This window comes from Bos grunniens, chromosome 13, assembly GCF_055505025.1.
Source record: "Bos grunniens cultivar Pamir isolate PY7600 chromosome 13, Bosgru_T2T1.0, whole genome shotgun sequence".
NCBI classification, from domain to species: domain Eukaryota; kingdom Metazoa; phylum Chordata; class Mammalia; order Artiodactyla; family Bovidae; genus Bos; species Bos grunniens.
Window position 1 is genome coordinate 31877876 of NC_141177.1, and position 17127 is coordinate 31895002.

The window sequence follows — 17127 nt, forward strand, 5'->3', positions numbered from 1 at the left end:
ACAGGTGCTCCTTGTTTTCTTTCATATTTCTCATTTCCTTTAGAGCAGTGTTCATAATTTTTAATTCTACTTTAATTCTACTAATATGACCATTGTTGTACTTGCTCGTTTTCTGCCTTTTCTGCCTTGTGTTTTCCAAGATTAGAGACCTTGTTTATTCACTCAATTTGGCTTAGTGGATAGAATGTGCTCAAGTAATTATTTATCAAGTGAATGAGAGATTAAATGAATTATCTGTTTCCTTCACAAATATTTGTTCTTAGAAATATTTTTGTCACCTGTTACTTTTATTTGACTGGTAAACCTCATGAGCCACATTTATTTTTTAATTTTAATTTAATTTATTATTTTGAGGATATTAGTTTATTGCTTACAGATTACAATGGGTGATTATAATTTGTAAGCAATACAAGCTTCATCCCCATCTATAGCTTTATCTGGTACCATAATTCAACTTAGATGTATTGCATAGGATATACCAACAGTTATGTTAATAACCAAAAACCTCCATGACTTTGCTTGGGTGACTTTTTAACAGTGAATTCCAGGTCACAACATAGTAACTGTCAGTTCAGCTACACAAGATTTCTGAAGACAATGGCTTCTCTACCCAAGCAGGTTGTGAATAAATTTCAAATGGAACCAAGCATCACCCTGAAATAATTCTGGCTTCATACCATTGGGGTTGTTTACCAAAATGGCTTAAGAGAAGACTAACTTTGCACAGCACATTTTTAATAAAAAAGACACATTTATTCAGCATTATGATCAAACTATTACATTTAGCAATCAACAGCATGGGTGCAAAAAAAAAACCCACTACATTAAAACCCTATGTTGGAATGCTTTATGCTTTCCATGGAACAGAAATTGAAATAACCTGTTAAACAGGTAGTCGCAAGTACAGACCTCGAGTTTTTCACCCATACACATGAGTGTTATCTAAAACATATCTTCTTCGTAGCAGCTGGGCCCTGCCACCACTGTACTTGACCCAGTTCACAAATCTGGTATAACCTGTAGCTTCCCTGTCACTTCTCTGGCTCTCTTCTGCTAAGCTTTGTTTCCTGGCAGTAATTAAAACCTTCTGCAACCTTGTGCCACTGCCATAGCTACTGCTGCTGTTGGAACCACCATGTCATCTTAGTTTCATGGTTTGGCTAAGTATTGGCCTCCACCACCACAGGGGCCAGAACTTCTACCTCCAGTTTCCTCCTTTCATGGGTCCAAAACTTGAAGATTGACTATTGTAATTGCCAAAATCATTACAGCCTCCACCACCTCCAGAATTGCTTCCGTCATTACCAAATCCATTATAACTGTCCCCACATCCATCATATCTACCACCACCATGAGGTTCCACAAAGCCATCTTGACCACTGAAGTTTGCTCCACAACCAAAGTTGTCATTCACATTACCAAAGTTTCCAAAGCCACTTCAGCCTCTTTTGTTTGATGAAGCACTAGCTTAGGTAGGGCTTTCCTTACATCACAGTTATGGCCATTCACTTTGTGGTATTTCTGAACAGCAATCTTGTCTATGGAGTCACAGTCATCATAGGTTACGAAAACAAAAGCCTCTCTTTTGCCACTGCCTCAGTCAGTCATGACCTACGTTTTCCCCTACTGTTCAAGATAATCTCTTAGATAATATTCTTCAGTGTCTTCATTAATGCCACCAACAAAAATCTTTTTCATAGTTGAATGGGCACCAGGACTTTGAAAATCTTCTGTTGAGTTCCACATCGAAGTTCCCTCTTTGGTTACACATCTTTTCCATCCACGTTGTGGCCTTGCATTCATGGCTGCATCCACCTCCTCCACAATGACATACGTGATGAACATGCAGCCTCTGGAGCACTTGGTGTTTGGATCCCCCATTGCCACACGGTCTGTGAGCATTCCCTGTTGCCCAGAATGACTCCTCAGACTCACATCTGTTTTTTTTTTTTTAAACTCAAACCTGTGATGAAGATCTTCCATAATTTTCCAGCTCTTTGGGAGACTCTGGATTTAGACATGACGGCAGTGGAGGAGGGAGACTTTAACAATGCCTACTTGGCATTGTCCATGGGCAGAAAGGAGTAATTAACAAATATACCTCCACACTTATTCTTTAGATTTTTAGCATGTTTTCTACTTGTAATTGATCAAAACGTGATTTTACAGCTTTATGTATTTTGTGTAAATACTAATATAGTTTCAGATAAATTTTTACTGACTCATGAAAAGTAAATATAGTGACACCTTTGAGAAGAAATATTTCTGGAACTTTAGATCATAAATTTGATTATCATCGATACTCTTCGATAAGTATATTTAAGGAATTACCCTCACTCTGTTTTCTCTACGACCCTATTAACCCAAAACTTTGTTACATTAAAAAACAGTTCCTACTTTATGTCACCCAAGGGTCCTCTTGCAAAACAGATGGCCTTGGTCTTCTGGTTTAAGATTTCCAATTGAAACTTCATCACTGAATTTCCTTTCATTGAGCAAAAAGTGTTTGTTGTTGCTGTTTTTTAAGTTAAAAAAAAATTAGAAATTGAGCAACTAGGTAAGGAGTATCACCTGATCCAATAAACTTAAAACAGGCACATAGGAACAGTAAGACTGACTCCTTCTTTACCCCACAGAAACCATACAGGTGAAATTCTGAGAGTTAACACTATAATAGCCCCAAATCTAGAAAGAAGCAGACTGATTGGGTATCACTGTGGGTTTTCTTTCTTTCTTTTTTTTTTTTTAAACCCTTTTAACTGAATAGTAGAAGTAGTTGATGAGAAGGATCAGGTAAAAGAGTGGGGAAATTGATTAAGTGGCTGACCCTACCCAGAAGTCAGAGCTTCTGTGTAATTTGGATATCCCAAAGTTTGATCTCTGAGGAAGAACACTTAAACAAAATCTCAGAGGCAAGTAGACTTTGGAAATATTATTCTAATAGACTGAACACACCACCCACATCTGAGCCCCAACATTTCTTTAGACTTTCAGAGAAGGGGATAGAACATAAAATGCCAACTCTCACACTAAAACTAGGATGGAAAGATTAACTTGTCTTAGATACAGTGGAAAAAGGAAAAATCACACATACTTTGGAAATGTAATATCTGGAGAGCAATCTGAGTCTAACCGCAGCAAGATGAAAGAAATGACATTGTAGCAAATGCAAATGTCTATGGTGAAAAAAGTAAAAAGGAAAGAACACAGCATATAAAACTGACAAGAATTGATCATAGAGGAAGAGTAAACTTGAAAGCAGAAGATTTCTTCCTACTGCTTTGTGCTATGAATCAAAATAATGAGAATCTGAATTCAGAAAACAAGCTGGAAGAGAAGATAATAGTAACAAAATGAGATGAAATTAGAGGTTACACATGTAAAGAAATACAAATAAATTACATACAGCAAGACCTAGAATTAAAATTGAACTGCTGACACCTCAATAGACATGATTCCTGTGAATACAGATAAAGTTAATTAGAGGAAAGCAAAGATACATGGGAGACAGAAGATCCAATATAATATAGATAGTTGCTGTGACTGAAGAAAAGAACCTAACAGGACAGGTGGATTGAAACAGCACGAGATGTTTCAGAAAGAATTTTATAATTGTTCACTGATAAGACCTAATTTGATCAAGTTATTAGGTGGGAAGCCTCAGGTAGTTCTTTGCCTCCTTCTGGCTGAGATCATGTTCAGTCTCTGCAGAGTGTATCCTGTGGTCTTTGGATGGCTAGAAACGGAGATTGAAATACCAGGCCACTGGGAGGGGCAGAGTGTGTGCCCTGTGGCAGGATGAGCATTGTGTTACCAGCCATCAGGGAGGAGTTTGTGAGAGAAATGGCTGTACCTTTATGGAAGACACCTATTTCTGAATTCCTGAGGTTTGTCTTTGCTTAACTGCATGTCCAGGTCTTAGAACTAGTTATTGAATATTCCTTTATCTTGGACTCAGCTCCCATAAGAAGGAGCATTTGTTTAGTACATGGTGTTTCTTACATTTTATTGCATCAGCATTATTCTTGTCTTATGTTTGGTTTTCTGTGTTGTGAAAAGAGTGACAACTTGTTATGTGTCTTTGGCAGTTCCTCTTAACCAGATTATAGGGACCTGCCAGCACCTTAGTGTCTCTGACCAGCTATTGGGCTGACATGTTGACTGAGGAAAAGTAACATGCATTAAGATACAGATTGAGCACCTTCCATGTCACTTGAAAGAGACATGGATTGGGTCATGTGGAGACTTGTTTCTGTGCTCTCACCGTTTCCTTCTGTTTTTGTGCTCCTCTCTTTCAAACTTGAGCATAAGATATATATGTGTTTTTCAGAAGTCATGCTAGTTCTTCTCAGGAAGCGCTTTGTGGATTGCCATAAAGGTTGCAGTAGTATGCAGTCCATTTTGTTAAAAACATTTACCCAGATGCTTTTAAATTATTTATACCATAAGTAAAGTATGGTACTGTGTACTTAAAAAAGAAACTGAGCGGGGGAGGGGTGGGGGGTGGGGGAAATTGAGAAATGCATTGATTGATTGAGAAAGTGAGGGAGGGAGGAAAGAAAGGAGAGGGAGAGAGAATGAGAAAGATTGAGACTTCTTAGACTTCTAAGCAGAAAAACAAACCATTCAAGAGTGGAAAAATCAGACTGGCCTCAGACCTCCATTGGCAACATTCAGTACCAGCAGCATTCAGGGGAGCAGCATCAGCAAGGTGTGTGGGAAAGGATGGCCCATGAATATTATACATATTCACCTCTCAAGCTAGCAAGCAGATATTCTTCAACATGAAAGAATTTAGGGGAAGGTGCACATAGGGGCTCCACTTGGAAAAGCCATTTGACAGTGAAATCTAGCCAATTAATAATTAAAGACTCAAGAAGGAGGAGTTGTGGTAAGAGGAATGTGAGAAGTTGATTCAGCTAAAATGTAGATCCAGTACTATATAGCTCTGAAATTATAGAATGGAATGTGCATGATTTTGAACCTGGACAATGTAAATAGAACAAAAATTAGGAGAAGACATGGGAGGAAATATAGGTGCTAATGTTTTCAACTTTCAAAGCAGGAAGTTGAGTCTGTCCAAAAATAAATTATGTATAATTTTTAAATTAAATTGAATTTACTCTCTAAATAATTGTTCATGTATTTTTAAAAATATGGAATATTAAAATACATAAAATAATAGCTGGTACTGATTTAACTGTTATTCGTATTTAATGAATGTCACCATTTTATGTTTGCTTCAGATCACGTATAAAATACTTTAAGATAAAGGGAAGGGTTTAGAGAAAAATAATGTTAATACATTTACCATTCAGGTTAGAAAATAAAACATTGCTAATATAGTTAAGACCCCTGCATGCCCCACGAAAATCCCAGAGACAGTCAGTGTCCTGAGAGTATGGTGTCATTTGTTCACATACATGTCTTTAGATTTTGAATATGGGCTTCCCAGGTGGCTCAGTGGTAAGGAATCTGCCTGCCAATGCAGGAGACACGAGAGACTTAGGTTTGATCCCAGGGTCAGGAAGATCCCCTGGAATAGGAAATGGCAAGCCACTCTGGTATTCTTGCTTGGAAAATTCTATGGACAGAGGAGCCTGGTGGGCTACAGTCCATGGGGTCCCAAAGAATCGAACACAACTGAGCATATAACACACAAGAGATTTTTGATATATATGAACATATTTAGCATTAATAAATTTTCTGCTTTTAGTTTTTATAGAAGCAATATTCTGCAGTTTGCTTTTTTTAGCTTAACATTGTTTCAAGATTTATATTAATAATATGTTGCTTGAGCATATTTATTTTTTACTCTGTTATATAGATGTACTATAATTGATTAATCCATTTACTATTGATGGATACTTATTTCCCTTTTTGCTGTTACGTTGTGATAAAACATACCTTATTTACATATAATAATGTTTTTCATAGTTTAAAAAATTGTGTTCAGGAAAACTTATAGAAAGTAAACATTTAAAATATAAAAATAGCATTGGTTCTGCTTTGGTTTCTTTTTTCTATTATATAGATTTAAAGTTAACACTTTATTAAAATTATCACCTATATTATGACCCCCTTTGTATAAATGTGTATTATCAATCTATTCTTCTATTTGTATGTATCCATAAAAAATATCTGGAAGAAAGTTTACTTAATAATATTCATTTCTAAGTGACAGAATGTGTGGTCATTTTGTGTTTTAAAGGTCTTTAAATGTATTCATACTGTAATTGAGATGGTATAATGATATTCTAGTTATCTTGAAAATATTACTTTTTAAAGTAAATGAGGGGAATGAATTGAAAGAGTATCATTGAAACATATACTTTACCACATTTAAAAAAGATAGCTAGTGGGAAGTTGCTATGTAGCACAGGGAGCTCAACCCAGTGCTATGTGACAACCGAGAAGGGTAGGATGGGTTGGTGAGTGGGAGGGAGGTTCCAGAGGGAGGGGACATACATATACTTATGGCTGATTTGTGTTGTTATATGGCAGAAACCAACACAACATTGTAAAGTGATTATCCACCAATAAAAAAATTTTTTTTAATATAAGGCAAAGAAAAGGAAAGGATAGGAATTTTTTTAAACCTAGTTGTCATCCCTTTTTCAGTGTATGTCTTTACTTTTATATGGGGCTTCCCTGATAGCTCAGTTAGTAAAGAATCTGCCTGCAATGCAGGAGACCCTGGTTTGATTCCTGGGTCAGAAGATCTGCTGGAGAAGGGATAGGCTACCCACTCTAGTATTCTTGGGCTTCCCTTGTGGCTCAGCTGGTAAAGAAGCCACTTGCAATGCGGGAGACCTGGGTCCGATCCCTGGGTTGGGAAGGTCTTTTGGAGAAGGGAAAGGCTACCCACTCCAGTATTCTGGCCTGGAGAATTCCATGGACTGTATAGTCCATGGAGTCTCAAAGAGTTGGACACCACTGAGTAACTTTCACTTATTTTTATATGGTTAAATGAAAGAAAAGTTATAGTAATTAAAGTCCCTTGACTAAATAATGCAACCTGCAAGTGATCTAGTGTATAGAAGTTTTCAGGAAACACTAGAAAATTCAGTTGGTTTTCTTTTTCGTTCACAGACAGTGTAGCCCCGCTGCCCCTTCCTGAGTTCTCAAACGCCTAATAGGCCCAGATACTAGGTTTGTTTGCTCAGGTACCTGCCCACATCCATCGTAGATTTAACGAGCATCTCCAAAGTGGATTAGGTTACAAATAAAGACTCCAAGATGTTCTGTTTCCTTGTTTGGGTGAAAATATGATCTGTTTGTTTTGTAGGTATGACCTTGCTTCTAGGGAGTGGCTTGCACTGAACCGTTCTGTGAACAGTGTGGTTGTTAGATATGGCCATTCTTTAGCATTATACCAGGTAAAACGTCTCCACTCTGTACTAAGCTAGAAACTCAACTCTTCCGTAGTTACTTTTATCATATTATGGGATTGACAGCTTTTAATGTTGGATTTTTTCCCTAATATTTTTTATTGTGGTAAACGGCATAACAAAATTTACCATCTTAGCCATTTTTAAGTGTACAATTCAGTGATAGTAACTTCACTCATAATGTTGGAGTCCTCATCACCATCAGTCTTTGTAATTCTTTTGATCTTATGAAATTGCAATTCCATGCTCATTTAACAGTAATTCCCCATTTCCTCCTCCCTCTTAACCCCTGATAACCACCGTTCTGCTTTCTCTGATTTTGACTTCATTGTTGGTTTTAATTAGGGGAAAGCTTTAATATTTGAGGGGTATATAATTGGTTAAAGTTGACTCTAACCTAAGAGATTTAAATGCATTCATAAGTCAAACTGGGATATTATGAGTATGGTACTAAATGATTAATAATTAACTTAGTGTAGATTAGCTTTTACATTCATTAGCAAGTTTAGCCAAGAATTACAATGTAGTTGAATAGTCATTTTCATTTCCCTGTTTTGTAGTTTATTTCAACTTTGTTTTTCCAAATCATTTTATATTGTAAAAAATCTTGTATGAGGAAATCCAAGAAAAGTGGCCAAGTATTAGGGATAAAAATTATGATTTATTTTGTTCTTTCACTGAAAGGTGCTTTTCACTAACACTTTTTAAGCTAAGAATAATATTGAGGTTTTGAACTGTTCACTTCTCTGTGTTTAGAATTGATCCTTTTGATATTTTTTAGAATTTTGTTTACATTCTTTCCCCAGGATAAAATTTACATGTATGGAGGAAAAATTGATTCAACAGGGAATGTGACCAATGAGTTGAGAGTGTTTCATATTCATAATGAATCATGGGTGTTGTTGTCCCCCAAAGCAAAGGAGCAGTATGCAGTGGTTGGGCACTCGGCACACATTGTCACGTTGAAAAATGGCCGAGTGGTCATGCTGGTTATCTTTGGTCACTGCCCTCTCTATGGATATATAAGCAGTGTGCAGGAATATGACTTGGGTAGGTATATTTTTCTCAGTGAATATTTTTTGAATGTCAAATTTAAAGTAGTATGTATTTGTTACTATCAATTTGTCAGGGAGCCAAAGATGTTTGGCCACCTGGATTTGTATTAAGTTTTAGGTGACCTTCCTTTAAAAATGATTAAAGAAAGTTATGTGTATCAAGTTTCCCGAAATATCTTCTATCTTAAGCTAATTGGTAATTTTAAGTATTTGAGAGGAGGATCCTGCAACATTTGCCTTGAACTGTTTGCTCTTTCCAGATAAGAACACATGGAGTATATTACACACTCAGGGTGCCCTTGTCCAAGGCGGCTACGGCCATAGCAGTGTCTATGATGATAGGACCAAGGCCCTGTATATTCACGGAGGCTACAAGGCTTTCAGTGCCAATAAATACCGGCTTGCAGATGATCTCTACAGATATGATGTGGACACGCAGATGTGGTGGGTGCTTTTTCTTGAGCTTTAACTTTAGGATGTGAATTCTGTCAATTTTTGGGAAAATTGTGTTCCAGTTTTGTTTTCAAGCGTTTCTGATACTTCTCTTCATCACTGTAATCAGAGAAATTGTGAAACAAGCAGAAGGTGATAAGTAGTAGTATCTATAAGTTGTGAAATAAGCAGAAAGTGATAAAGTAGTAGTATCTATAATTTTGTAGTAAGTTGATTAGAACCTTGTGTTTTGTGTTTTGTTTTACCATTTCCATACACTCAGTACCACTGTAAAATTTTAGTTCTTCAGAGTCCTAAGGAAGAAACTGTTCTACATTGCTGAGTTTTATGCACACTGTTGTACTTGTTTGCTTTTTAACCTTTTTTTGATGCTAAAATATTATCATTGGGGTCAGTTATTAGCATCATTCCATGAAATCATCAAACAGAGATGGCCTCAGTACCCAAAAGATTAGAGCTCGCCTCATTTTACTCTGTTTTGGTCTATACAAAGTATGCTAATCTTAATAAATATATGGCAAATTTGAGTTATGAAATAATTATAAAGCAATAGTTTCTCTGCTTTTTGTATTTCCTTACATATTTGAGACCCCACTATGGTTACATTGCAGAGAAGGCAATGGCAGCCCACTCCAGTGCTCTTGCCTGGAAAATCCCATGGACGGAGGAGCCTGGTGGGCTGCAGTCCATGGGGTCGCTAGGAGTCGGACACGACTGAGCGACTTCACTTTCACTTTTCACTTTCATGCATTGGAGAAGGAAATGGCAACCCCCTCCAGTGTTCTTGCCTGGAGAATCTCAGGGACTGCGGGGCCTGGTGGGCTGCTGTCTATGGGGTCGCACAGAGTCGGACACGACTGAAGCGACTTAACAGCAGCAGCATGGTTACATTGTATATTATCTATCATTAAAATTGTTATTTTTAGTGACTGTGTAATACTCCATCATGTGGGTATACTGAGCCTACACAGTTGAAAGTTTTGGTTTCTAGCTCTTGTCTTATTCATAAAGATTGTATGTAAGCTTCCATCTATATTTCACATGATTTCTACTCAGAAACTACAATTATAGAGTGATAGGGTATGAATATTTTTAAGACTCAACATAGTTTGAGTCAAAATTCTCCTACATCTTTTGATTTTACATGTTTATTATTGAGAAAGTTACTTATATCCAGAGAAAGATGTAAAAGTATTTGCACGTTTGGATCTGAAGTTAAGAAAATCGTTATGTTTGTATTAACCAATAGATGATAAACATTCTAAAGAACTAACCTTGTATTTATTATTTTTAAATAAACTCAAAAGGACCATTCTTAAGGACAGCCGATTTTTCCGTTACTTGCACACAGCTGTGATAGTGAGTGGAACCATGCTGGTGTTTGGAGGAAACACACACAATGACACGTCCATGAGCCATGGGGCCAAATGCTTCTCTTCAGATTTCATGGCTTATGACATTGGTAAGTTTCCCAAAGCCATTTTAGCTTCAAGAATCTTTTTTATCCATAACCTGCATTTTAAAACAGAAAATATCTGCAAAGTGGTCAAGCTGTTTGAAAGAGGTCCAAATGGAATTTTTTATGTTAAATTGACTGATCGTAATATATTAAAAAGCATTACTTCTCTGTCAGATTCTTTTAAAGTCCCTCCTTTGATGGGTTGGGGTGATTGGGCTCTCTTGTGTTATAAATAAAAGCCTTATATAGTGTATTATGTCATTGTGACCACCAGCATTGTGTTGAGTTGGTTTAAGTCTAGCGTTATTCATTCCCTTGAAACTGTTTTCACACATGCTTGATGTAATACTTGGACAGGCATGTTTTAAATATTTGGTGTGGTAATTGTATTGACCAGAAGAGGGCAATATTGGTTCATGGAAAACAAATATTAGAAATTCTTTTGTGTAACTATTATCAGATGTTCTTTTTTAACAGACATTTAAGTACAAGCCACTGAGCTTGTACATTGGGGATTGTAAAGGGAATAAGTTACAGTCCTTAGCCTCATGGTGGGGAAAGCAGAGAATCAAGCAGACACCATCACTGCAATTTAGGGTGTTATTTGCCTGAGAAGAACGTATGAGAGGGCCTGTGAACATCCCATAACTCCTAGGTATAAGGGTTGCAATCAGGGAAAGTCTTCTTTTTTTTTTTTTTTTTTAAATTGGGGTATGATTTTTCTACAATGTTGTGTTAGTTCCTGCTGTACAACAGTGTGAATCAGCTATATGTATACATATATCCCCTCTCTCTTGAGCCTCCCTGGCCCCCTCCTCCCACTCCTCTAGGTCATCACAGAGCACTGAGCTGAGCTCTCTGTGCTATACAGCAGCTTTCCACTAGCTGTCTATTTTACACATGGTAGGGAAAGCCTTCTTGAGAAGGGCCTTGCAAGCTGGGTCCTAAGAACACTGGGAAGTCAGCTGGACCAGGTTAGGTAGCACTTCTCAGTCAAAGGAACCCTATGTGTAGAGACACAGAGGTGTTAATAGACTATGCTGCATAATTTGGGGCCTCTGAATAGTTAGTTCTAGCTGTATCCTAGCAGCACATCAGAGAAGAGTGGCTTCAACCAGAGCTAGAAGCAAGCAGCTGTATGGTCAGAACTTGAGGGACTCGCTGTGTCGTGCTGAAGGGTTTATGCTTTTTGAAGAATCTTAAAGAAGAGGTAACAGAACTGTATTTGTGTCTGAGGGAGATCTCTGCGTAGCATTGTGATGAGTAGTTGGGGAGGGGTAAGATGTGTAACAAGGCTGTTGATAAAAGTTCTTAGGAGGGTTTGAGCCAAGGCTGTGGAAGTAACAGTGAGGATAAAAAGACAAATGGGTTTGAGAATTACTAGGAATCTGTGTTTTGAAAGCAGTGACAGCATCCTTATCTGATCTGGTGTGGGCCATAGTAGATGGTTGTTTTTTTTTTTCCCCTCAAGACTGGAACTAGAAGGACAGAATCTGGGAGGAAGTGAGTAAATTGAATTTGAGAGCATGTTCAACTGGAGGTGACTGTGGGACAGAGAGGTACAGAAATCAGTGGGGAAAATGTAGGAGAGGATGAACTTTCTCTAGGGAGCATGTGTCATCAGGAACAAGCAAAGAAGCAAGGGATAGATCCATAAAGAAGCCTGAAAGAGAGTGGAGACCACGAAAGCACGTTGGAAAAGTAGGACACACGTGAGGCAAGACTGGGGACCTGTGAGGAAGCAGTTACCAGTGACTACAGAGGGATGACTTCCCTATTAGCTCAGAGGGTAAAGCATCCACCTGCAATGCAGAAGACCTGGGTTCAATCCCTGGGTCGGGAAGATCCTCTGGAGATGGAAATGGTAACCCACTCCAGTATTCTTGCCTGGAGAATCCCATGGACAGAGGAGCCTGGTGGGCTACAGTCCTGGGGTTGCAAAGAGTCAGACATCACTGAGCGACCAACACACACACAGAGGGATGAAGTAAAATAAAGACTGAAGAGTCTTTGAGATTTCACAACCAAGAGGTCATTTATTACCTTCTAGACACAGGAAAGATCCACATTATAGAAAGTTGAGAAGTAATGCATGTTGAGATAAACACAGCAGTTTAAAACATCTGAAATGTTTTAAAACATTTCACTTAAAAACAAACAAAAAAACCCTTGTCTGTGAAGGCAAGAAAAGGGGTAAGTTGAATGCCTCCTTGGGCATATTTAAATGCTGTGGTAAAAGTCAAGCGGGACAAGAGGAAGGGCTCCTGCCACACTGGTTTTAGGGAAGGAAGCAGGAGGCTTGTGGGAGTTGATGGCCTCTGTTCTGCATATGAGGAACACCACAGAGTTTAGGCTGGGTGGGAGAAGTGAAAGCTTTTGTTGTCAAGGCTGAATAAATGTCTAGATTGAGTGTGAGTGTGGAAGTCTGCGTGTCTGGGAGTAGGAGACATTGAGTCAGAGGTTGGTATGGTTCAACAACACTAGTTGGTATTAAGGTCCAGAAGAGAAGTTATTAGCTTGGATCAGAAACAAAGGAAAATAAGTAAATCTGGGGGATCTAGGAAAGGACCTTTTAAAAATTAGATAAAGTTGGTTATTATTATTATTATTGTAGTTTTAATTTTCTGCTTGTATTTTCCTATTCTAGTTACTGAGTTTGGGCAAAGCAACATAGAGTGGAAAATCATTATGGAATGTACATGCTTTACTTATGTAAGCTTTGAAAAATGTAAAATTTGATTAAGTTAGAATACATTGTAGTGGATAATCCTGATGGGCAACAGAGTGAGTGATAAGGATGTGATGGAAGTTGGGTGCATTCACTAATTAGATTTATTTATTGAATTTTGGTTGTGCTGAGTCTTCATTGCATCCATTAATTAGAATTGCTGTAGAGTACTACCTTTTTTTCATGCCCTGCTGATCTATTGTTGCTGAGTTTTAACTCAGAAATAATGGTGTGACTAAGAAAAACTGAGAGCTGTGTTTATGTTTATTACAATCTTCTTTCCCAAAGAAAATGCCAGTCTCCATTGATTATGAATAATGGTCCCTTCTGAAGAGTGTTTTTCTCGCTCCTAGATTGTGACCGATGGTCAGTGCTTCCCAGACCTGATCTCCACCATGATGTCAACAGATTTGGCCACTCAGCGGTCTTATACAACAGGTAATTGAAGAAGTGCTTGCTCCTTTTCTCTTATGTTTCAAATGAAAATGAAGTAAAATGTGAAGTGATATTGAACTTACATATTATTTGCAGGATTACTTTATCCCATTTGTGTTTCACAGAATTAGGTATGGATTTACTGATTTATATTTAAATATTTGATGTGGATTTGAATTACTTTTAATGCCATGTTTGTTGATGTGGTTTTAGAAGTAAGCTGTCTTTGGTGTTGTCTGAGTGCATAGGACAACAAAAGTTGTGTGCAGTTACTGTCTTATACCCTCTGCCATTTGCTATCATTTGTGGTGCTTAGGTTGTTGCATTTCTTGTGTTTTGTCTGAGTGGTGAAGAAAGATTTTAAAAAAGAGGGCACTTCAAAAAAAAACTTAGTTATGGGAACAGAAGTGGGAGATTCTGGTGCTTCATATAGATCAAGTCTGTGGCAGTTCATACAATTCAGGTCTTTGTATTATCTGAAGTCTGCACTGTGTTTCATTGCATCATTTGGAAGTGTCTGGCCCAGAATCTCAGAGCTCTTCATAAATCTGCCCCTGGAAAAGCATCTGTCTTATAAAGGAGCTCCAAAGTGGCTGTGTGACTTGTACCTTATTTTTATTTGTTAAAATAGTCTAATCATGTTGTTAATTTTCTCATTTTTGTTTCTGTTGTGATTACTGTTGTTTACTTCATCTTTTAAAATTCGTATCAGTCTTGATAAGCCTTATCAGTCCTGAAACTATTTAAATGCTATAATGCCTATGTATATTATGTTAGGATTCCCTTCGTTTTCAAATTTTCTTTTGTCATAATGCAAGTTAGATGAGGTAATTGACCTTGGATGAGGGAAGATAAGAAAGCAACCTATCACTTGAAGCTATCACAGCATTGTTAATTTGCTGTACCCCAATACAAAATGTTTTGCTGTTAAAATAATAAAAATTTTAAAAAATAAAATAAAAAGAAAGCAACCTATCTTGGAGATGTGAGGGAAGAATAAAACTTAGACACTGGAAAAAGGGACATCTTTCACAAAGTAAACACTTAGTTGAAACTTAGCAATAAATATGGTTTTATAGTAGAAACATTTGATAAGTATAGATTAGAGTGGAAGGATTTTTTTATTGTAATTTGAGATGTTATCTTAAATTGTAATATGTATTGCCTCAGTAAGGAAAACCCTTAAAGTTTTCTAGTAAATGCCTGTTGATGCTTTTCATTGGAAAAGCAGTGGGTACATTTTGTTATCATCTTAACCTGTGGGTGCCTGGCCTCAGCTTTTTTCATCTTTAATATGTTTTCCTAGCATAGGACTTGGCAGGTAATAGGCATTTGCTAAATGGCAGCTATTAGTACCATAATGATAATTAGCAAAAAAGTGGATTTTCTATCAAAATATTTGGAGGTTTTATATGAACTCAGAGAGTTGACAATTTATCATAAGATGTAGTTTAACCATGAATCAAAATTGGAAATGGCTTAAAAATTGGTTATAATGTGTTTATTTTTGTATAATCCCAGTGGAGTTTTGTTTCTGTGTGTATGCCTAGGGTTGGAGGGCATGACAAGGGAGTTATGTAGGGAAAAAAACCATAGCTATTTTAATATTTTTTCAACATTTTTCTTACTGTAGTATAGTTGATTTACAGTATTGTGTTAATTTCTGCTATAATGGTTAGTTTAATTTTGTGAAGTAATTTACCTAAGGAGAAACTCTGATTCACAAGATATTCACATGTTTTGAATGATAGTTCCCTTAACTGAGCACCAGCATTGGGCCAGCTGTGCGTCACGTAGTTGTTGTTCTTGTGGTTTTTGAGGGAGGCAGGAAGAAGCGTGGGCTGGGGACATTGAGACTGCTGCAAATGCAGCAGTTCTTTCCAGTTCATTGCTCCAAGCGTCTTTGGAGGACTCTGCCTACCTTCACATGGCCGATGTGACCAGAAGTATTCAGGATTGCTAAGAATACCTGCTGTACTGGGAGGCTGCTGCTGCTGCTGCTAAGTCGCTTCAGTTGTGTCCAACTCTATGTGACCCCATAGACAGCAGCCCACCAGGCTCCCCTGTCCCTGGGATTCTCCAGGCAAGAACACTGGAGTGGGTAGCCATTTCCTCCTCCAGTGCATGAAAGTGAGAAGTCAGAGTGAAGTCGCTCAGTCATGTCCGACTCTTCGTGACCCCATGGACTGCAGCCCACCAGGCTCCTCCATCCGTGGGATTTTCCAGGCAAGAGTACTGGAGCAGGGGTACTGGGAGGCAGATGGTGCTTATTTGGTTCAAGCAATAAATTGACTAGTTGAATCCAGACTGCTGCTGCTGCTAAGTCGCTTCAGTCATGTCCGATTCTGTGCGACCCCATAGAAGGCAGCCCACCAGGCTCCCCCGACCCTGGGATTCTCCAGGCAAGAACACTGGAGTGGGTTGCCATTTCCTTCTCCAATGCATGAAAGTGAAAAGTGAAAGTGAAGTCGCTCAGTCGTGTCCGACCCTCAGCAACCCCATGAACTGCAGCCTTCCAGGCTCTTCCATCCATGGGATTTTCCAGGCAGGAGTACTGGAGTGGGGTGCCATTGCCTTCTGAATCCAGACTACATAATGTGATACTAAGTAAGCCAATATGAAGTTAAAAATTAAACCTGGTGTTTGTTTTTGGTTACTAATATATTTCAGTTTGCAGATACAATAAAAATACAGCCACAGAATCTTTATGCTTTAATTAGTCCTCTGTTGATTTGGGGAAAATTGAGACACAGTGAGAAGGAATTGCTTGATACCTCATTGTGGGTTAGTACTAAACTTCCTGGCAGATTATGGCATATCAGAGTTGGAAGAGAAATCATCTGTTCCACTGATTAGAATACAGCTTGTACTGTGCATTAAATTTCTATATGCATTCATCTCTTTCTTATGGTCTGTTTTCATTACACAGTTTTGATTAGAGAGCCTGTATCTATGCTAGCAGCCAGAAGAGTAGATAGGTTATTGTAACTGTTCTGACTAAGCACAGGCCATTGTGAAAGGTTGGGATTTGGGAGGTAAGGTATAAGAGTGATTTTTGAGATCTTGAAAGATAATTTTTTACAGGACTTTTGATATGTGAGGTTTGTCTAAAGATTATAAAAAGTATATCATACATTTGTTTATGTAGGTTTCTAGTAAACTCTTTTTCTCTCTTTTTTTTTTTTTTCTTTTAGAACCATGTATGTATTTGGTGGTTTTAATAGTCTCCTCCTCAGTGACATCCTAGTATTCACATCGGAACAGTGTGAAGCACACCAGAGTGAAGCTGCTTGTCTCGCAGCAGGACCTGGTGTTCGGTGTATGTGGGACACAGGGTCATCTCAGTGTGTCTCCTGGGAGCTGGCACCTGAAGCACAAGAAAAGATAAAGTCAGAATGTTTTTCTAAAAGAAGTATGTTTTTTTTCCTCTTCTTAACATGAAGTTAATTTGAAATCTCATTTTATCTCAATTGTGAAGGCACTTACCTATGTGAACTTTCAGTGTTCATTTTATTATCCAGAATTATTCCAGTAATAACATAGGCAAATGCTTTATGGATGTTTGAAAACTGGTTTGTAAACATTTGTATAGTGGATGGGAACATG

At 37.9% G+C, this 17127-nt stretch overlaps 1 protein-coding gene across 4 annotated transcripts in view; it reads left to right on the forward strand.

The window, feature by feature from the left end:
• The window catches only part of ATRN (attractin), a 189365-nt gene that overhangs the window by 81384 nt on the left and 90854 nt on the right, over positions 1–17127 (forward strand). For all 4 annotated transcript variants that reach the window (XR_015139359.1, XM_086333323.1, XM_086333324.1 and 1 more), the window contains exons 7-12: positions 7289–7379; positions 8198–8441; positions 8707–8890; positions 10207–10361; positions 13440–13524; positions 16716–16933. Coding sequence is in view for 3 of the 4 variants with exons in the window: in XM_086333323.1 (XP_086189449.1) it covers positions 7289–7379; positions 8198–8441; positions 8707–8890; positions 10207–10361; positions 13440–13524; positions 16716–16933 (977 nt within the window). In the remaining variant the exon portion in view is untranslated. The remainder of the gene's footprint in view (positions 1–7288; positions 7380–8197; positions 8442–8706; positions 8891–10206; positions 10362–13439; positions 13525–16715; positions 16934–17127) is intronic.